The sequence below is a fragment of the Thamnophis sirtalis genome, unplaced genomic scaffold (genome assembly GCF_051295495.1).
Source record: "Thamnophis sirtalis isolate CommonGarterSnake01/CBP01778 unplaced genomic scaffold, rThaSir2_p1.2 scaffold_3, whole genome shotgun sequence".
NCBI classification, from domain to species: domain Eukaryota; kingdom Metazoa; phylum Chordata; class Lepidosauria; order Squamata; family Natricidae; genus Thamnophis; species Thamnophis sirtalis.
The window spans coordinates 13433873-13456512 of record NW_028261383.1 but is presented as its reverse complement, the minus strand read 5'-3'; the positions used below and the strand labels follow the sequence as shown (position 1 = coordinate 13456512).

The 22640-nt window shown below is 42.7% G+C and overlaps 1 protein-coding gene across 1 annotated transcript in view; it reads right to left on the bottom strand.

Annotated features, from left to right (window-relative positions):
- The window catches only part of LOC106549062 (alpha-2-macroglobulin), an 84943-nt gene extending 68323 nt beyond the window's left edge, over positions 1 to 16620 (bottom strand). The window contains exons 1-3 of the mRNA XM_087707994.1: positions 16453 to 16620; positions 5862 to 6045; positions 1945 to 2110 (exon numbers count right to left, since the gene is read on the bottom strand). Of these exons, the coding sequence (XP_087564120.1) occupies positions 1945 to 2110; positions 5862 to 6045; positions 16453 to 16547 (445 nt within the window). The 5' untranslated portion in view covers positions 16548 to 16620. The remainder of the gene's footprint in view (positions 1 to 1944; positions 2111 to 5861; positions 6046 to 16452) is intronic.
- Between the last annotated feature and the right edge of the window lie 6020 nt (positions 16621 to 22640).

The window sequence follows — 22640 nt, the reverse complement described above, 5'->3', positions numbered from 1 at the left end:
GTACCTTTCTGACATTTAGACCATTGTTTCATGTCTCCTAGAAAGACCCCCAAAATTGAGCAGCTAAGAGATACATGAAGACTGCTGTCAAACCTCCACATAGTCTTCTCTACTCCAAGGGGAAGAGCATACCCACTATATCTAATCATTTATCATACATCTTTTTTTTTCTCTTTTCCTTTGGTTGCCCCTCCCTCCTCTGGAGACACTCTGGTTTGTCTGTTTTCCTTGATGAAATCCCTCATTTTCAGACGTGTTTTTTTTTTCCAATTAAATTGCTCTGCATTTAAAGAATAGAAATATGAAGGGAGGGAAGAGAAGAGAAGAGAAGAGAAGAGAAGAGAAGAGAAGAGAAGAGAAGAGAAGAGAAGAGAAGAGAAGAGAAGAGAAGAGAAGAGAAGAGAAGAGAAGAGAAGAGTTGGAAGGGACCTTGGATGACTTCTAGTCCAGCCCCCTGCTCAAGCAGGATACTTAGTGCCTCTAATCTTGGTTATTTTTCTTGCAGAAATATCATTACCCAAGTTAGTGCACTGATGATATTACCCAGTTGGGATAATGAAATGTTTGCAAGAAACAACCAACCACAAGAGACCAACAAGGACCCCTCAAATACTAAAATTATTCATTTCTGGAGTGAATAACAGAGGTGGAAGGGACCTTGAAGGTCTTTTAGTCCAACTCACTGCTCAGGCAGGAAACCTTATACCATTTCAGGCATATGGTTCTGCAAACTCTTTTGAAAACCTTCCAGTGTTGGAACATTCTCCACTTCTAGAGGAAAGTTATTCTATGGATTAATTGTTCTAAATATCAGGAAATTTCATCTTAGTCCTAGGTTGCTTCTCTCCTTGATTAGTTTCCACCCATTGCTTCTTGCCCTGCCTTCATGTGCTTTGCAAACTTATTGCGGCCTCTTGCATTTCTGTTTTGCTGAATAGACTAGAATAGAATAGAAGTTGGAAGGGACCTTGGAGGTCTTCTAGGCCATCCCCTGCTTAGGCAGGAAAACCTATACCATTTCAGTTCGATGGTTGTCCAATCTATTCTTAAAAACTTCCAGTGTTGGAGCATTCACAGCTTCTGGAGGCAAGTTGTTTCACTGATTAATTGTTCTAACTGTCGGAAAATTTATCCTTAGTTCTAGGTTGCTTCTCTCCTTGATTGGTTTCCATTCATTGTTTCTTGTTGTGCCTTTTGGTTCTTTGAAAAATAGTTGGTTCTTTGAAAAAACACCCGCATTTTTGCAGGAGCCTCTCAAATTTCCTGACAGTTAGAACAATTAATCATTGGAACAATTTGCTCCCAAAAGTTGTAAATGCTCCGACACTGGAAGTTTTTAAGAAGAGATTGGATAACCATTTATCTGAAGTGGTGTAGGGTTTCCTGCCTAAGCAGGGGGTTGGACTAGAAGACCTCCAAGCTACCGTCAAACTCTGTTATTCTATTCTATTCTATTCTATTCTATTCTAAATATTGGAACAGTGTTATTTTATTGTGAGTTGGACTAAGGAGAAACTTCCTAAGGTGAGACCAATGAAGTAGGCCATGTCCAGCCAGTCACATGACCACTCAGTCATGTCTACCCAGCTGGTCATTAGGGCAGAAAATCACTTGTTAAATTATTTGAATGCCACCACTGGTTACAAGCATCTGGGAATCATGGGATCAACCATTTGCAACCTTCCCAACCAGCGTCCGACAATGGGATCAAGAGAGGAAGTCAGATTTGCTTCACAACTGCATGATTCACTTCACAAATACAGTGATTCGCTTCACAACCAAGGGAAGAAAGGTCGTAAAAGTCGCTTAACAATCGGCTGGCTAACAAATGAAAATTCTAAAATTTGAAAAATAAAACCTGTAAAAATTGCAACAATCAGGGTTTGAAAGGGTTAGAAAAGCAAGAATTTCAGGAGCAAGTTTCCCACTGGAGTGGCCCTTTACCTTTCTGTCCTGCTCTGTAGATTGGTTTGTCTGTCTGGATGAAAACCAGATGCTTTGGTTTCTCAATCCGCACTTTTTTGAAGTCTGAGAAATGTCGGGTCAACCCATTTACACTAATCTTGAAACTGGCTTTGGATGATGGCAAAATGTTGCTCGACCTGGGAATCTGCAGGAATGAAAAGAGACAAAATCAAATGGTTTGAGCAATATTGTTATCATTATGTTCTATTGCTTGTGTTTGCATTGTGTTGAATTCCAGTATGACATGGTCACTCTCATCCAAGGTTCTTGCAATTTCAACCCCTTCTATCCAGAGGTGGTATTCAACCGGTTTGGACCGGTTCGGATGAACCGGTTGTTAAATTTTCGTGCAGTTTGGAAAGCTGCTTGCCCCACCCACCCACCCCTCTCCTCCCAACCACTTCTTATCTCGCCTCACCTGCCTAGGCTGCTCGCCTAGAGTAATGCCTATGGCATAGCTGTTGCTGCTCTCTGATTCCCTTGCTTACAGCCCAGCTGATCTCTGCCTGATGGGTCTTCCTTTGCTTCTCGCCCAGCTACCTCCCACACAGTCCATGGTCCAGCCTGCTTGCCTGACTTCTCTGTGGTCCCCACAGCTCAGTCAGCTTGCCTGCCTCCCACGCAGCACCTATGGCCCAACCTGGTTGCCTGCCTTCCCCACCGTCTCCATGCCTAACCTGCTTGACTACCACCCCTACATCTTCCCCCACAGCCCAACTCACTTGCCTGCTGCCCAGGGGTGGGTTTCTCACCCCGTTCCAACCGGTTCGGTTGTAACGAGGCCGGCGGCGTCCTCGCGCACGTGTGCGGCGTCCTCGCACACGTGTGCGGCGTCCTCACGCACGTGTGCATGTGCGTGACGCACGCATGCGTACTAGCATCTGTGCGATGCTCCAGCTGCTCCTGGAGGATCGCGCAGGCGCTGTATGCATCCTGCGCATGCGTGGAAGCGCAGAATTCATCAAAACCGGGTAAGGAGCGGGCGCGGGCGCGCGGGCGCGGGCGGGTGCAGGGGGGCCTTCGCCGTTCCCGGAAGTTACTTACTTCCGGGTTCGGCGACCAACCGGTTTGTAGGGACTGCCGCGAACCGGTTGAAACCCAGCCCTGCTGTTGCCCCTACAGACTCCCACACAGTCCCTGCAGCCCATCTCTGCATGGGTGACTGGGTGCGTGTTAACACTTGGTTTCCGGTGCTGGAGAGGGCATGGAAGGGAACCTACTGCCTTTCATTGGGGCACATCAAGCAAGTTGGAGATGCTCTTGCCATCTCTTCTCCTCCCCCATTGCTGGGGGGGGAGGGCTTCCTGATCCTCACTTAGCCACCCGCCCCCTTTTTCTTTGCATTTGGGAGTGTGGCAAGTGGGAAGAGGAAGCGTATTTCAGACTCCCAGGCCAACTGGCTTCTTCTAGGCAGCTCTTGCTCTGCCTTTCAGTGTCACCCGCCAAAGCTTGCCTCCCCCGCCACCACCTAGGCCCTCACTTTCCTGAAGCATTTCTTTGCCTACTTGATTTCCAGCTCCGTTGTGTTTCTCCGTCACATTTCTCGCCATCGTGGGCAAGGGAAAAAAAATTCTGTAGGACTTTTTTTTTAAGTTCAATTAATTCCAACTTCTCATGAAAGAAAAGGACCTCACAAAGGTGGAATTGATTGAGTGATTTTTTTTTAGTCTCACAAAGTTTTGCTTCCCTGCATATGATGGGAAGAAATGTGACTGCTGGTGGATTGCTTTTGGTGTTACTGCCGCTTTGCATGCACACAGACATACACAGTTGCCTATAAAGTGTTCTACGCATGCGCAGAACATTAAAAAAAGGAATAAAAAACATGCTGGCAACGGCATGGGCAACTAGGGAACCGGTTCGGGGGCATGGCCAGCCTGCCGTCCCTACCAGTTTAGCGACCCAGTTGCAATTTCCACTCTGTTTGTGAAAATTAAATCCAGAATGACTGTTTCTCTAATTCCCTCCTCTCCTTTTTGGACAAAAAAGTTGTCAGCTTAGGTTGATTAGGAACCTATTCTATTTCTCACTTGATGCAGAATTATTCTTCTAGTGACATCAGGATAAGTCCTCGATTACTATTGCAGTGGGTGTCCTACACCTATTCTGTCTATCTGCTGATATTCTGCCTTTATGTGTCCTTCTTTGCATTTTTGTACTTGTCCTTTTGGTCTTTCAATTTGTCAGAGAGATCTTTGTTCAGCCATGCTGGTTTTTCTTGCATTTCTTGCTTTTCTTTTTCAGTGGTATTGTGGTGGTCTGGGCTTTTATGATAATACTTTTCAGAGTTTCCTAAGGTTCTTTAGTTGTGTTCCCTTTAGGATTTTCATCCAAGGAATCTTTCTCAAGTTCTCTCTGAGTTTTGTTAAAATCAGCTCTTTTAAAATCTAAAATTCTGGTATCATTATGTTCTATTACTTGTCCTTGCGTAATGTTGAATTCTAGTATGACATGGTCACTCTCACCCAAGGTTCTTGCAGTTTCAACTCTCTCTATCACTTCTTCTCTGTTCGTGAGAATTAAATCCAGTATGAATATCCCTCTGGTTCCCTCCTCTACATTTTGGACGAAAAAGTTGTCAACTTTAGTTTGGTCAGCAGCAACCTATTTGATTTCTCACTTGGTGCAGAATTAGTCTTCCAGTTGACATTGGAAGACTGATGTTGGAAGACTAATTGAAATCTTCCATTACTATTGTAGTGCATGTTCTACATATATTTATTAATTGGTTAGCAAAAAGTGCCTCCATTTTTTCTGCTTGATTGAGTGGCCTGTAACATATACCTATGGCAATGTCATTCTTTTTTTTTCTTTTATATTGACCCATATGCATTCTGGGAAGTTTTCATCTTTAGTTTTGTGTATTTCTGTAGCAATATAGTGGTCTTTTATATTTGCCTCTAGAAGTTGGGAATGCTCTAACACTGGAGGTTTTTAATAGCAATAGCAATAGCAATAGCAGTTAGACTTATATACCGCTTCATAGGGCTTTCAGCCCTCTCTAAGCGGTTTACAGAGTCAGCAAATCACCCCCACAGTCTGGGTCCTCATTTCACCCACCTCGGAAGGATGGAAGGCTGAGTCAACCTTGAGCCGGTGAGATTTGAACCGCTGAACTGCAGATAACAGTCAGCTGAAGTGGCCTGCAGTACTGCACCCTAACGACTGCGCCACCTCGGCTCTTAATGAAGATTAATTAAGAAGATATTTGTCTGAAATTACATAGGCCAGGTTCCCTGTCAAGCTGGGGACTGGACTAGAAGACCTCCAAGGTCCCTCTCAACTCTGTTATTCTATTCTAAGTTAAAAAACCAATGTTCTTTTCTTGCTCTACAGTTGTGTCTTCACTCATGTCTTTTCAATGATGCATTGACCCCCATAGCAACATCTGGACTGGAACTTAAATTTCTCAAATTCATTTCCCTCGCATCCAGACATTTTGAAGGGAGCAAGGGGTATTTCCATGGCAATACTGACAACAATTTTCAAGAGTCCCTTCTCCCCCCCCCCATTCCATTGGTGAAGCATCTAGCTTAGCCCAAATTGGGGAGGGGGTTGGCATAGGGCTTAGGAAAATTTTTGCTCTGAAAGCTGATACTGGTTAAGCAATCATGCCTTTACATGAAAAAATGTCCAAGCTGTGCTTCTTCCAAACTGGAATGTATTCGTTTTTTTAAAAAAAATAGTTATTGAATGACACAAATCAATATTGTGATAGTGTGTGATTAAGTGGTCCTGAATTTAACTGTCTAGCAATATAGGTTACAATTAGGAAGCTTGCAAGAAAGAGAGAGAGAGACAAAGAGAGGGACAGACAGAGAGAGAGAGAGAGAGAGAGAGAGAGAGAGACAGAGACAGAGACAGAGACAGAGACAGAGACAGAGACAGAGACTTACCTGGAAAGGAACACATTGAAATGCATCTTTTTCTTTTATCGTCATTTTATTCAGGATCAAATCTTGGATCTCGAGCTCCAGCATGAGAGTCAAATTGACTGTTTCCTTCAGATTGTTTATCTGGATGCAGAAGTTCTCCGGGGTCTCCATGTAGATTATGCTGGGTACCACCGCCACATATTGCCTTGAAAAGAGGAACAGGGGCTCTGATTAGGAAATATGCAGAGCAAATGCAAGAGGCTTTCCTGAGTTTTGGGCCTGTGTTGATGGAGTTAGATCTGTGTCAAAAGGTTGATTCATGGCAACTGTACCAATCTTTGTTAATCTGAAGCGTTTCATCGTTCATCCAAGCAACTTCATCAGTCAGAGCAAAATTAGTCAGGAAGAGTCAAAGAGTCGTTGGAATGTAACAACTTTTATTTTATTTATTTATTTTTAATTTGATTTATCAAACATGTACAAGATAACAGGTTTAAGTATAAACATGGACATGAACACAGGAAATGAGTACAAATAAATGAGGACGGTAGGCATGCTGGTGTGTTAATGGAGTTTGAGGTTGAAGCTGTGGGGATTTGAGTATGTAACAACGGGGTGGGGTAGAGCATTCCAGGCATTGACCACTCTGTTGCTGAAGTCGTATTTTCTGCAATTGAGTTTGGAGCAGTTTACCTTGGGTTTGTATCTATTGTTTGCCTGAGTATTATTGAGGATGAGCTGAAGTAGTCATTGACAGGTAGGACATTGTAGCAGACAATTTTGTGTACTATGTTTAGGTCAGACCATAGGCGGCATAGTTCCAGGTTTTCCAAGCCCAACATTTTGAGCCTGGTGGCATAAGGGATTCTATTGTGAGCAGAGAAGTGGAGGACTCTTTTCATGAAATACCTCTGGACTCGTTCAATTTTATTAATGTCCAGTATACAGTGTTGTTGCAGCAGATTGAGGTTTGTAATCTACTTACGAAAGACCAGGACTTGAGACCACAAAGGTGAGAGAAACAGGTTTATTTGATGCATCGAGTTCAGCGTGTTCACACACCAAAATCTGAACTGCCTGGGCTCTGCCCATGATGCTACTTTTATGCCATGTTCACACTGTGCATTCTCAAGGCGTTTCCAGACACGAGACAAGCATGACATTTCGAAAAAGAGAAGTTCCTATAATGTCTTAAGCTGTCAGCAGTTTTTACCTCTGTTCTATCTCTCACCCACGCCTGGCTTCCTGTGCCCCTCCTTTACAGGGTCTTGCCACACTGTTCAGCCCTATTTTTAATACTTATGAGGAAGTTGGAGAGAAAGTTCACTCCAGCTAAAAGTCAACTTTGGAACTCCAGGGCACTAGAATGAAAAGCCAAGCTAATATGAATTTATAAGGTCCATTCTATTATTCTATTAAGACCACCTAACCTGGCCAGCCACTGGTGGGTTTACCTGTGCACCCCCTCCTGCATCAGTGTGGATTCCAGGCAGATGAGCTGTATTTGAGGATTGATCTGGCAAAGGTTTTGTATGCCCTAGTTTGCAGTACAATGTTACCAGAGAAGAAGCTTCGCAAAATTAAGTTAACAACTCATAATGCCTTTTTGGCATTCCTGTTACAGTAAACTCTGGGGCTTAGACTGTTTGAGATGAGTACTCCTAGGTACTTATACAATACAATAGCAGAGTTGGAAGGGACCTTGGAGGTCTTCTAGTCCAACCCCCTGCCTAGGAAGGGAACCCTATACCGTTTCAGACAAATGGCTATCCAACATCTTCTTAAAGACTTCCAGGGTTGGGGCATTCACAACTTCTGGAAGCAAGCTGTTCCACTGATTTATTGTACTAAATGTCAGAAAATTTCTCCTCAGTTCTAAGTTGCTTCTCTCCTTGATTAGTTTCCACCCATTGATTCTTGTTCTATCCTCAGGTGCCCTGGAGAATAGTTTGACTCCCTCTTCTTTGTGGCAACTTCTGAGATATTGGAACACTGCTATCATGTCTCCCCTTCTTTTCATTAAACTAGACGTACCCAGTACCTGCAACCATTCTTCATATGTTTTAGTCTCCAGTCCCTTAATCATCTTTGTTGCTCTTCTCTGCACTTTTTCTAGAGTCTCCACATCTTTTCTACATCGTGGTGACCAAAACTGAATGCAGTATTCCAAGTGTGCCCTTACCAAGGCATTATAAAGTGGTATTAACACTCCATGTGATCTTGATTCTATCCTTCTGTTTATGTAGCCAAGAACTGTGTTGGCTTTTTTAGCAGCTGCTGCACACTGCTGGCTCATATTTAAATGATTGCACACTAGGACTCCAAGATCCTTCGCACAGTCACTACTATTGAGCAAGGTACCACCTCTACTGTACCTGTGCTTGCCTAAATGTAGAACCTTACTCTTTTCACCATTTAATTTCATTTTATTAGATAGTGCCCTATGTTCAAATTTGTCAAGATCCTTTTGTATCTTAAGTCTATCTTCTGGAGCATTGGCTATTCCTGCCAGCTTGATGTCATCTGCCTGCAGAGCGTACAATCATAGAGCGTGCCCCCAGAGCGGCCACTGCCAAAAAACTCAGGTTCAAAGAGCACATCCATGAATTCAGGAGGGTCATAGGGAGGCTACCCTGTTACCAGAGCGATGGCTGGTGCATTTTTTCAGAACAAGCCAGGACAAGCAAATTGCCCAAGTAACCACATACCACGACATCCCAAATTGACTCTCTGAGTGGTTCCGAGTAGCAACAAAAGTTGACAGTGGGCTATGCGCCAATGACATGAGAAAGCAACCAGACACAAGAGAGAGAGGTCAACCTGACTGAAACCACCCCACCGACCTACAGCACCACAATGGGCCTTGAGACCAGCCCTCCCTCAAAGTCCGCTGAAATGCTACAGATGCAAAGGGATGGGCCACATGGCAGCTGCAAGCCCAACCCCAGCCCCAAAATCAAGGCCAGACCCACCACCCAGAGCCCGACCCAAACGAGGCCCCAAACGAGCCATCAACACTCCAGAAAAGCCTTTCAGGCTGCAGAAGCCCCTTCCCCTCCAGGCGAGAGATGTGGAACCCCAGGCAATGATGACCAGTTGGCCGAATCCTATGACAGCAAGTACGAGGGAGAAAATGACCCAATGGTGAGTGAGCCAATTCACCCTTTCCTTTTTCCAATACGCCTCACAGCCCGAAAAACAGGAAACCAGGGGGATTTCCAAGCCCTAATAGACTCAGGCTGCACTAGGTGCTTGATCAACCTAACTACAGTCCTGAAACTGGGGATCAGAGCAAAAAGACTGGCCCACCCAATCTGGTTTGAACAAGTCTATGGGTCCCTAATGGGCGGAACTTATGCTACCCACCTAACTGAACCAGTGAAGCTAGAGCTAGCGGATCACTGGGAAGTAATTCGATTCATAATAGCCCCCAAAATGACAGATGCAGTCATACTGGGACTCTCCTGGCTAGACAAGTGGGGACCAACCATCTAATGTCAAGGGGGTACCGGCAGACTTAGGATATCAAGGGACCCCCAACCTCTCACAAACCAGCAAACAGAAACACTGCCCATGCTAGAAACTCCCCAAAAGAGGCCACAAGAACAATTAGCAACCATAGCCGACAAAACACCAGAGACCAAACTGATTCCAATGGAATATCAGGACCTTGCAGAAGTATTCAGTGAGGCCGAATGCGATGTTCTGTCTCCCCACCGGGAGACAGATTGTGCCATCGAAATCATTCCCAGGGCAAAACTACCCAAGCCCAAACTGTACACCATAACACCTCGGGAAATGCAAGAGATGCGCAAATATATAGACAAAAACCTATCAAGGGGTTTCATTGAGCCAGCCAAGCCATGGGTCGCAGCTCCAGTCCTCTTCAAAGAAAAAAAAAAGATGGCACTATGAGGTTGTGTGTGGACTTTCGAGGGATAAATGGGGTGTACGTACACAACCTATAACCGCTCCCCCTCATGAAGGACATGCTATCTCATCCGGCTAAGGGAAAAGTCTTCACCAAACTAGACCTCAGAGAAGCATACTACCGAGTACGGATCAGAGAGAGAGATTAGTGGAAAACAGTGTTCAACTGCCCCCTAGGGAGCTTTCAATTCAAAGTGATGCCTTTTGGTCTGCAGGGGGGCCCAGAGGTATTCATGAAGCTAATAAACGAGGTGTTGCATGAGCACCTCTACAAGGGGTCCTCATTTACTAGATGATATCCTTATCTACACTGAAACCATGGATGACCACGTACCCCCAGTCCGCCAAGTACTGAAAAACTTATTTGCTTCTCTACTTTTTGGGAAATAAAGTTGTCTGCTAGGTTTGTTAGGAACCTGTTGGATCTTCCACTTGGTGCAGAGTTTGTTTCCCAGTTGATGTCAGGGTACTTAAAATCCCCCTCTACTATTGTGGTGTGCTTCCTACATACCTTAGTTAGCTGACTAACAAAAACTGCATCTACTTCCTCTGCTTGGTTGGGTGACCTGTAGTATAGATCTATGGCAATGTCATCCCCCCCCAACCTTTAATATTGACCCAAATGCATTTAAAATAGTCCTCATCATTGTTGTGCTCTATTTCTGTAGAGAAGTAGTTATTTCTTATATGTAGTGCAACTCCACCTCTTCTTTTATTTGGTCTATTTCTTTTAAATAATTTAAATCCTGCTAGCTGTATGTTCCATTTGTGGGTTTCATCCCACCAAGTTTCTGTAATGACAACAATATCATATCTGCCCTCATTTACTTGAATTTCTAATTCACCCTGTCTATTCTTCATACTCTGTGCATTGGTGTATAGACATTTGAGTCCATTTTGACTGACCCTGTGTTTATTGTCTACATAATCTGTGTTATGCCTGACTGCCCATATTTTCTTGCCACTTGTATGATTCATGCACATGGTAGGGCACTCACTATTAAATGCTTGGTTTTGCTTGACAGCAGGAGTGATAATCTTACCCGCACAAGCACAAGAAGAGCCGAGGTGGTGCAGTGGTTAAATGCAGCACTGCAGGCTATTTCAGCTGACTGCAGTTCTGCAGTTCGGCTGTTCAAATCTCACCGGCTCAGAGTTGACTCAGCCTTCCATCCTTCTGAGGTGGGTAAAATGAGGACCCGGATTGTTGTTGGGGGCAATATGCTGACTCTGTAAACCGCTTAGAGAGGGCTGAAAGCCCTATGAAGCAGTATATAAGTCTAACTGCTATCTATGTTACATGCACTGATAACCTTATGAATTTTAGATTGCTGGGGACAGAAATATTCTGTATCAATTAATTCTCTGTCCCTGCTGTTCAGTTTAAATGCTTATCCATAAAATCTGTGAATTTAATGCCAAATAACTCAGTCCTTTTCTTGGATGGTGCAAACCATCTCTTTTGTACAGTTTTTCATTGGACCAGCTACAGACATCATGATTAATAAAACCAAAGCCTTCCCTTTTACACTACTCCTTTAGCCACACATTAAACTCTGCTACACTCTGGCCCTTCCCTTTTTGTTCCTTAACCTCTGAAAAGATAACCCTACAACCTCTACTACTAAGTTCATACCCCAAGTTCTGGAAATCATTCTGCACAGAAAGTACATCTTTTTGGGACAGATCATTTGTGCCAAGATGTATAAGAGCATCAACGTCACAGTCCTTACTTGCATTCTTGACTATCTTAAGAATACACCTCTTGTCTCTGCTAGCAGTAGCACCTGGCAGACACCTGACCTCTTTTAAAACCTCCATATCCTTTCCTAAATTTACATCCCTTACGATTGAATCACCAACCAGAAGGTGACTTCTCTTTTTGCATACCTTGCTCTTCTTGTGTGACTGATGTGTGATACCTGGTTCCCCATTTCGCATTTCCAAAGTAAGTTCTTCATTTGAGGCAGAAAGGTTAGAGGTTGGGAATGAATTAAGACTTGCAAAAAAATTGCCCAAAATAACAAATTTAGTTTAGTTTTTTTTAATTATTTTTTCATTTTTTTCATTTTCATAACATATAATAGTGTGTATACTATTACATAGCCAACATCGTATTGTATTATTAAATGTTTATGTCAATTCATCTTACCATCAACTCCCCAAAAGGAAAAAAACCCAATTATTGCTCTTCTGCTCTCCATACACTATATTTGTACATTCACTTTCTTCTCCCTCTCTCAAATGTGGTGTTCACATTTTTGTTACCAATGTGTAAAACATATTGTAATGTATAAGACACATGTAAGCCACACTAATTTTAGGGGTTTCTCCCCAAAATGGGCTGCAATCTGGGGCGAAACTCCTGGAGTTGGTGTGATGAGAGTTGATACCTTCCAACAACTCTCTGACTCTCTGCCTAACTAATTTTGCTCTGGCTGGTCAAGTTGTTTGAATGAGCAATGAAACATCTTGGATTAACAAAGATTGATCAAGTTGCCATGATTCAACCTTTGACACATTTGACCAGGAGGACTGAGTCTTCATTGACACATATCTCTAATGCAACCTTAGCAACTTTAAGGTGTGTGGATTTCAGCTCCCAGAATTCCCCAGCCAGCATGCTAGCTAGGAAATTACAGAATAACAGAGTTGGAAGGGACCTTGTAGGTCATCCAGTTCAAGCCCCTGCTCAAGCAGGAGACCCTGTACAATTTCTGACAGATGGCTGTCCAGTCTCTTCTTGAAAGCTTCCAGGGATGAACCTCCCACAACTTCTGAAGGCAAGCTGTTCTTTGGTTGATTGTTCTCACTGTCAGAAAATTTCTACTTATTTCTAGGTTAAATCTCTTCTTGTTCCTTTTCCATTCATTATTCCTTGTCTGACTTTTGGTGCTTTCCAAAATAGATTGACTGCCTCCTCTGCGGCAGCCCCTCAAATATTGGAAGACTATCATCCTCTTCACTAACTTGCCATGCCCCGTTCTTATAACCATTCTTCATATGTTTCAGCCTCCAGTCCCTAATACTTTTCTTCTCTGCACTCTTTCTAGAGTCTTAACATCATTTTTATAGTGTGGTGACCAAAACTGGATGCAGTATTCTAGGGGTGGCTTTACCAAGGCTTTATAGAGTGGGATTCGTATTTCATGTGATCTTGATTCAATCCCTAATTAATGCAAATTAGGATTGCACTGGCTTTTTTGTCTGCCACCACATACTACTAGCTCAATATTTAATTGATTGTCCACTAAGACTCCAAGATCCCTTTCACAGTTACTACTCTTAAGCCAGATTTCACCTAATCTGTCTCTGTACTTTAGGTTTTTCTTGCCTAACTGTAAAACTTTACTTTTCTCTATGTTGAATTTCATTTTGTGAACTTGGGCCTCCAGGTAGACGTAGTACCATTAAGGGCTACATATACGCATGCTATATACAAAGAGTGCCTGTGAAATGTGTACATATGTATTATGTATGTGTATGAGAAAATATATACTTTCTTTTGAGAGCAGACAACAGAATTTCATTTTAAATGTGGGCCAGTGTGCTCACAAACGTGTGTTTGTGTGTATTTGGATCTATGTTTCCCCAAAAATAAGACTGGGTCTTATATTAATTTTTGCTCCAAAAGACGCATTTGGGCTTATTTTCTGATTAGGGTGTATTTGGGGGAAAATATGGTCCTAAATGTGTTTGTCTGGTTGATTATCTTAACTGGGGCTTATTTTTTGCATAGGGCTTATATTACCAGCTTTCTGAAAAATCATGCTAGGGCTTATTTCGGTTATCCAGTTAAGTCTTATTTTCAGGGAAACAATATATAAAGGTAAAGGTTCCCCTTGCACATATATGCCAGTCGTTCCTGACTCTAGGGGATGGTGCTCATCTCTGTTTAAAAGCCAAAGAGCCAGCACTGTCCGAAGACGTCTCCGTGGTTATGTGGCCGGCATGACTAAATGCCAAAAGTGCATGGAACGCTGTTACCTTCCCACCAAAGGTGGTCCCTATTTTTTTGACTTCCATTTCTACATGCTTTCAAACTGCTAGGTTGGCAGCAGTTGTATATAAAGAAAACATTCTCTTCCCTAAAAGATATGCAAATTAAATATTAACCAACATTGTAATAAAGCTAAGGGCCAGATTTGGCATGTGCCAATTGGAGCTGAGTATTTTTAGCCTTGAAAAATGGCCTGGATAGATGACAGCACTTTAAATTCCCGACAGGAATCTTTCCTGTCATTAGGAACTAATGGTTTTCATTTTCAGGAAGGCATATTCCAACTGGATACTAGAAACTGTTTGTTAGAATTTGAAATCTTGCCCTGCGCCAAGGAATAGACTGGATGTTCTCAAAGGTTTTTTTCTTCTCTGTATTCATAAAATGGAAAGATGTACCTGTTTGTCTGCCAAGGAGCAATTTGTTTGGTCTTTACAAAAGTCCAGACTATATTCTCATTAATTTATTTATGCTCCTAGGAAACCTTTCGAAGGAAGGAAGGAAGGAAGGAATGATAGATACCGTATTTTCACGACCATAAGCCGCACCGGGTTATAAGCCGCAGTATCAGTTAACGTTAATTTTTCAAACTTTTTTCATGCATAAAGCGCACTGGGTTATAAGCCGCACCAACGGAGGGGCGCCCTAAAAAAAAAAAGAAAGGAGCCAAGCCGTTCCAGAGATGTGAAGGGAAGCTCCGGGCGAGAAAGCGGCTTTCAAAGCTCCGTCGAGCCCCACGTGTGGATTTATTTATTATTTGCTCGAGAGAGAGAGAGTATCCCTCCTTCCTTCAGCCCAACACACTCTCGCTGGCTTCCCGGCCAGACAAGAGGGACTGCAGAGGGTCTCCCTGAGTTTAGGGCAGCGAGTCAGGGCTGGGCCAGCTTGGGCACCGCAGAAAAGCAGCGGCAGTCAAAAGGGGAAGGGCAGGAACAGCCTGAAGCCACCCCCACACCAGCTAGAGGGGGTGCTGTGGGCTGCAGGTGGCGGCGAACAGGAAGGGAAGCGAATGGCAGCCAGCATCCCTGCCTTCTTCCTCCCAGAGCCGCTTCTTTGCCAGCCTCTCAGCTGATCGGTGCCAGGCAGCCCCCGCGGGGCGAGCGCTGCCGGGGGGAGATCCAGGGGAGAGGAGGGAAAAGGCGTCCCGAACAGAAGTTTCCCTTCTCCTCCCCCTCCCGCTGGCTTCTCCCCAGCAGCGCTCGTCTCCAGCCGCAGCAACCCTGGCGGCCCCCAGGGAGACTGAAAGGGGCGCAGCGCTCTCCCAACCGCCGAGGAAGGCAGAGGAGCCGGCCCTGGGCTGTTGGGAGAAGCGCCCCAACCCTCCCTTCCCTTTGGCAGCCGCCTGGCAGAACGGGGAGATTTCTGACATTTTGCAGCTGGGGGACCAATGGGAATTCTCCCTTCTGCAGCGTCATCAGTCTCCGGGCAGAGTTTTCCTTGATTTCACCAATCAGAAATCAGAGTTCAGAAAGGAGGGAAGGGGGATATTTCCAGTCACATTTAAAGACATTCAAAAACACTGTGCTGCACTTTGAAACTTGTGCGCGGTGTTTCTTTGTTACCTGCGTGGCCGCTCACGCGCGCAGCTTAGAGGGAACGCTGGGTGGGGGAGAAAATGGGGCGAGGGTCTGTCTGGTGGGTGGGCTCCGCTGGCAAATAAAACCCGGGGGGAAAATGGGTCGGTTGAATGACGCGTCAATGCAGGGGTGGAGGGAAAGCCTGGGCTGGGGCTAATGGGGCTTGTATTCCTCTACCCCAACTGGCCGGGGGCTGCTGCTGGGGCTGGTAGTCTGGCCAGCCAGCCAGCCAGCCGCAGGCTTGGCTTGGCTTTCGATCTGGACTTCCTACCAAGCGGGGGGGGGGGCTCGGAAACGGGCGCTCAGCCCAGCCGTCCTCGTGCTTCAAGTTTGAGCGTCAAATCGGGAGGGAGAGATTTTCGATCTTTTTCCATACATAAAGCGCACCGGGTTATAAGCCGCACTGCCGGTTTTTTATCAAATTTTAGGATTTTCAGTGTGGCTTATAGTCGTGAAAATACGGTAGATAGGATGCACAAATGAAATTACTATCTTTAAAATAAGCACTAAATATATGTTGCAGAAATGACCCTTCCATTTTCAGCACAGGTCTTGTCTAGCATTATTTTATGTTATGTTTACTTATTTATTTTTCACATTTCTGAAGCACTCATCTTCCTCAAAGAGTATATCCTGTGCATTATACTCCAAAGTTGCCTTGCATTCTATGGGGGCCCTTCTCAGTTCAATACATAAGGTGGCTATCCCTCCACCTCCTAATGCCACCTCAGGGTCCAAAGCCAAAATGGAAACTAATCTTACAGATGTCCCAAAGGTGCTTTTGCAAGAGGCAAAGCTGAAGAAGCTTCTTGGATGAGAAGCAAAATGTCTTCAAAGAAAAACCAGAAAGTTCAGTTGTCTCTTGAAAAATCACTTTTGGGACAACCATGACCTGGATGACTGAGAAATTCCATAATATTACAGATTTCTTTTAAGGTCCCCCCGCCCAAATATCTCTGGGGCATTGTTCCTCCTTAAGTTTCCCTTTGGAAATCCTGTACTGAGAGATGCTTACTTTAAAAATAAAACAGAGCAGAGTTTAAAACCTAAATCTTTCCCAACCAAAGAAGACAGAAAAGGAAGTAAGCAGCAGAAAGAAACTTACATTTCGCGCTCAGGAACAGCTACGGTGGTCCTGAGAAGGACAGACAGGAGAAGGAGAAGGATGACATTTTTTCCACATTGCCAGCTTTCCCCCATGATATTGAAGAGAGAGGCTGGCTGCGAAGTTGTGCTGAAAAGTCTCAGCTGTTTCCTCTTCAGCTCTGACTGCCTCTCTGAAAACAGTCCGCGTGGAAGAACAGATAAATCCTAGGAAAGGGGAGAGGTCTGATTTCCCATCACAAATGTGGGTCCTTGCCAATGTTCAAGGCCAAAAGAGCACCTGGGGGTGGAGGCTGAAACAACACAACTTTATTCTGCACAGAAGGAGGATCCAGGGAGGTTTCCTTCGAATCCTATGTAATCTAGTGGTTTACAGCTGGGTTTTTTTAAACCTCCAAACCACCAAAACTCAAAAACCTCAATGTCACAGTGACATGTGTTGCTCTTTTTTGTCTTAAGTATAGTTACAAAAGTAGACATACAAGCTTTCCACCAGCTTTCATAATGTGTCACTTGTTTATCTTTCTCTGTGATATAGTTTTTTTTAAAGACCTTCATTTTGATTTTCAGTTTCCCAAGCATCCTAAATTGTTTTTCCTTTTAGGATTTCCATCCATGGAGTCCTTCCTAAGTTCTTTCTTAGTTGGTTGAAGTAGCTGTCTTAAAAGTCTAAAACACAAGTCTGACTTGGTTTAGTTACCTACATCATTATGATGAATTCCAGTACGACTTGGTCCAGTGACGTGTGGTGAGGTTTATGGCTGGTGAGGCAGTCCTCTCCCCCGACACCCCACTGACTAAAGCACTTTCTTTTGCCCGCCTGAGCTCGCGGCAGTCCGCCTGAGCTCTGCCACGAGCACAGGCGGGTGAAAGAAAGTGCTTTAGTCAATGGGATGTCACGGGTGAGGAGAGAATGCCTGAGAATTGCATTTATTAAAGAAAAAAGAAAAAAGGAAATTTGAAGGAAAAGAGGGAGCGTGGCGTGGGGGTGGGGGCATCAGAAATGGAGAAAGAGAGGAGGAAGAGTGAGAGTGACGCTGCAGCTTTAAACAGAATGACAGAGTTGAAGCCTCTAAAAATGTGCCCTCTACTATGAGGCAGGAGAACTGCGTGCCTCACCTAATTTTTTGGGCTTTTAACCCTCGCTTAACTGCTCAAGCGCCTAAAAAGTCAGACTAGATGAGGCATGCAGTTCTCCTGCCTCATAGTAGAGGGTGCTTTTTTAGAGGCTTTTTTAAACAGGCAGTCATTCACGGTATGGCAGCAGCTAGCTAGCCTAACCTCAGCACTCGCCTTTTCCTGTTTACATTTTTTCCCTTTTCATGATTGACAGTGGTGAGGCTGTGCCTCCCCTGCCACCCCTAACTGCACGTCACTGACTTGGTCACTCTCTCCCAAAGTTCCTGCCTCTTCAACCCCCTCTATCATTTCATCTCAGTTAATAAGAATTAATCCAATAGAGCTGATCTCTAGTTCCCTCATCTTCTTTTTGGATGATAAAAGTTGTCAGTCAGGCAGGTCAGGAATCTATTCAATCTCCCACTCATGGCAGAGTTTGCTTCCCAGTTGATGTCAAGGCAGCTAAAGTCCCCTATTACTGCACTGGTGTTTTCTGCACACCTCAGCTAGCTGATTATCAAAAAGTTCATCTATTGCCTCTACTTGGTTGAGTGGTCTGTAATATACACTTATAGCAATGATTTTTCTTTTCCCCTCAATATTCACCCAAATACTCTGAAAAAGGCATTCATCCCTGACATCATGTATTTGTATGTAGATGTAGTCATTCTTTACATACATATGTACGTACGTACGTACGTACATACGTACGTACATACATACATACATACATACATACATACATATTTTTGTGCAGCTATACAGGTAATCACAACTGAGTCAAAATCTGTGTTGTTATGAGACATTTGTTAAGTGAGTTTTGCCCCATTTTACAACATTTCTTGCCATCGTTGTTAAGTGAATCACTGTGATTGATAAGTTAGTAACACGGTTGTTAAGTGAATCTGACTTCCCTATTGATTTTGCTTGTTAAAAGATTGTAATCACATGACCTTGGGACACAGCAACAGTCATAGGTATGAACCAGTTGCCAAGCATCTACATTTTTGATCACATGATCGTGGGAATGCTACAAAGGTCATAGCTGGGGGAAATGGCCATAAGACACTTTTTTCAGTGCAAGTGTAACTTTGAACAGTCACTAAATGGACTGTTGTAAGTCGAGGACTATCCATAATAATTTTGTACATACCTACATCTTTACATATTATGCATACATACAACTATTGCTACTCTTTTATTGGATCTGTTTCTTCTGAACAAATTATATCCTCCTAATAATATATTAGAATCATGGGCTCCATCTCATCTAGTCTCAGTGATAATAGCAATGTTCATCCTCAGGTCTCAGGACAGTTCGTGCAGGGGGAGGATTAAAATTGACTTGTCTTTCCAGTAAAACAGGTGATCAACCTGTCAACGCAACCAGGGAAGCCTGCCAGGTAGGGGGGAAACCCAACAGATTTACCCTAAGCTTTGCATTCTGGCCAAGGAAACTGTGGCTCTTGTGAAAGACAGGGAGTTTTGGGAATGTAATTAATTGTTTGGTTGTTTCATCAGCCTTTTCCCGGATCTGTCAGATTAAAGAAAAAATAACTGCCTCCACCTGTGGCAAAAAAAAACAAATTGTTAGGGGAAGTAGGTAAAGAACCAACATTCCTTAAAATAATATTTAGATTACATGGACTTTACACCAAAGCTGTTGGGAAGCTGTTGTCATCCTTCCTTCCTGATCACCGTTTAAATTCTACTTTCATTGCTCCTACTTTAAAGAAGAGACTAGATGTACCTATTAGATGTAACCACTTTTATTCTGGAGGTGAGAAGGCCCACTGGAATTGAGCAGCCAATAAATTTAAACAAATCAACATGATCATCAAAAAGTCATTAAAGACGCCATAGATGCTATACATACCAGAGTGGATGCTGCAAAGAATAGAATATCTCATTAGTAGAAGTTATCAGTGGACTTCTGTGTATTAAAGGCTAACATTTGATTTGAAAGCCAGTCATAACAAACAACATTGACTTGTCAAAAAGAAAAAGAAAACCTAGGAATTAGAACAGTGTTGCCGAAACTGAAGCACACACTAACCTTTTCTGCACCGAGTGCCAAAACAGGTGTATGCTTGAAACCAAAAAAGCAGATAATCGTCTGGTTTTTGGTGCAGATGCATGCACAAAGACCAACCGTCCAGTGCGCATGTGCCAGCTTTGCCTTGCCTTTCAGGGGTACTTGTGCCTCCCTGCCCACCCATCTGGTCCTCGTCGGGGTAGCGGGACGTCCCCACTGACAGCTCAGTTCCGCAACCCTGGACAGGGAGGGAAAGCCGAAGCACCTTCCCAGCCTGCCAAGGGAGTGCAACCGCTTCATGGGCGGTGCGGTGCTTATTGCAACCGCTTTCTTGGTAGCGCGTCTCCCAGGCAGCGGCTCTTCCACTTTCTGGCACTCCTGCACTTGTGAAGACCAGCTGACCTACACACTAGAACTCGGAAGAGCAACGGGTGATAGCTCCACGTATCCAGAGCAATGGCTCTGCGTGCCATTTCTGGCACTTGTGCCATAGGTTCGCCATCGCGGAATTAGAAGAATACTTTAACTTGGAAAAATCCAATCTTCATCCACCTTTGCTTATGTCTGCACAACGCGGTGCAAAGATCTAGCTAATCCGAGAAGCTACCCAGTGGTGGGATTCAAAAATATTTCTGCTATGCTTTGAAAACTGTGCTTAGCTTCTGCTAGATCAAGGGGTTTGTCCAGGTTACCTGCTGCATTTGATGTCATGGTAAGGAAAGATCCTTAAACCTGTGCTCCATTCTCTCTACTTCGTGATGGGTTTTTTTTCCTGCACATGCACTGATGGAGCAATGAAAGGATGGACTTTGGGTTTTTGGTTTTTTTAAAGCCAGCTGAAATCAATACAACTACCCCCAGCTGGCAGTTTCCTGACAGCACTTGTGTGTCAGCCAAAGAACTTGGGGATAATTTTTTTTGCAATTTTTTTTAATTTTTAAACATAAAAAACAACATAAAAGAATTCTCATCCATACATACTGTAGAAAGTGTATCAGTTGGTTGCAAAAGGTTTTCGTGCATCTCTTCCACATCCATCAAGCATAATTCATATTAACTCAAGTATTTTAACTCAAATATTTATACATGTTACTCTTATACCTCCATTTATGTTTGACTATAATTATTTAAACGTCCTTCATCATAAACGTTACCAAAGTTTAATACATAACCACATAATGGCATTTCATTTGATATTTCTAAAATCCTCCAATAACACTGAATCCTTATGTCCTATTCTAGCTAAACATCCATAATATTTAATAACAGACTTTTCTAATCCTCCTTTCCAAATCACTGTTGGCAATTTTCATCTAGTTTCCTTATATTATACCCATACATATATATAGGTTGTCATCATTATCCCTCCTTTATTTAATTATATCCTGTATCATAACATTTTACCCCTAATGGTCAAAACTTTGCTGTATCTAGCTTGACTCTTTTTTTATTAACTTTTGTATACAATCCAAAGGGATTTCTAATCTTCCTTTCATGAGTACCATTCAATATTCATATCCAATTATTACTTATCATAACACTACACATTGTATACATTATTATCATTATCAATTATTTATTTAGTTATATTTATTAGTAGTAAGTTTCACTAAGTTTCACTAGTGTTAAGCTATATTCTTCCATCTATCAGCCTGTATCTTTCCAATAACAAAACAATCTTACTGTATATCTTCTGCCATAGTATTATAACTCAGATATTTACACATGTTACCCTTATACCTCCATTTTTATTTGACTATAATTGTTTAAACGTCCTTCATCATAAAATATACCAAGATTTAATACATAACCACATAATGGCATTTCATTTGATATTTCTAAAATCCTCCAATAGCAATGAATCCTTATGTCCCATTCTAGCTAAACATCCATAATATTTAATAACAAACTTTTCTAATCCTCCTTTCCAGATCACTGTTTGCAGTTTTCATCCAGTTTCTTTATATTGTACCCATACATATATATAGGTTGCCTTCATTATCCCTCCTTTATTTAACTATATCCTATATCATAACATTTTCCCCTAATAATCAAAACTTAACTATATCTAATTTAATTCTTGTTTATTAGCCTCTGTATATAATCCAAAAGGATTTCTAATCTTCCTTTCATGAGTACCATTCAATATTCATATCCAATTGTTACTTATCATAACACAACACATTGTATACATTATCATTATCAATTATTTATTTAATTATATCTATTATTACTAAATTTCACTAAATTTAACTAGTTTTAAGTTATATTCTTCCATCTATCAACCTGTATCTTTCCAATTACAAAACAATCTCATATCTTCTGCCATTTGTGGTATCAATCCTCTAGTTATCTTCTTGGTCAGCTTTGTCTGGACTTCTCTACGCATCTTCTTGCTTATAAGATCTCTCATGTAATCTTGATGCCCTCTTTCTGTTTCCTTATTCAGTTTGTCTTTGATTGTCAGCAGTGTTAGCAAAACTTTTGCTAGTAGAATTTCTTTCTTTAAGTCCATAGGTTCTTTAATTTTATCTTCTTCTATATCTTGACCCTTGAAGTAGATTTCCTCTCCATTTGATTCCTCTTTCTGTATTCTGTTCTTTCCACTTCCAGCAACAAACCAATTACCATAGATATCAGAGGTTTAGTCTCTTTATATTCATTTTCCACTTCGGTGTTTTGAGTTTCAATCACCCTGTTTTGCATTTGATGAACATTTTCAATTTTTTCATCATATTTTCTTGTTATGTGCTCTAGGTATTCCAGTTGTTTCTCTTCTCTATTTAATAATTTCTGTAGCTCTGAAAATATATATGTGGGGCGTTGCCCTGTCAGCTTCAGCTCACACTGGCCAGCTGATTTTTGGCCTTGATTTTTGGCCATTTTTCTCCTCTGGAGGCTTCTTGGGGAATGAACTTGTGAGAATAGGGATGAAATCCTATTTATTTGAGTAAATTTGTTGAAGTTATTTGAAGAACCTGATAGACTCCATTTTGAATATCTGACTAGCCAGCTGTCAGCTTCTGCTTTGCTGC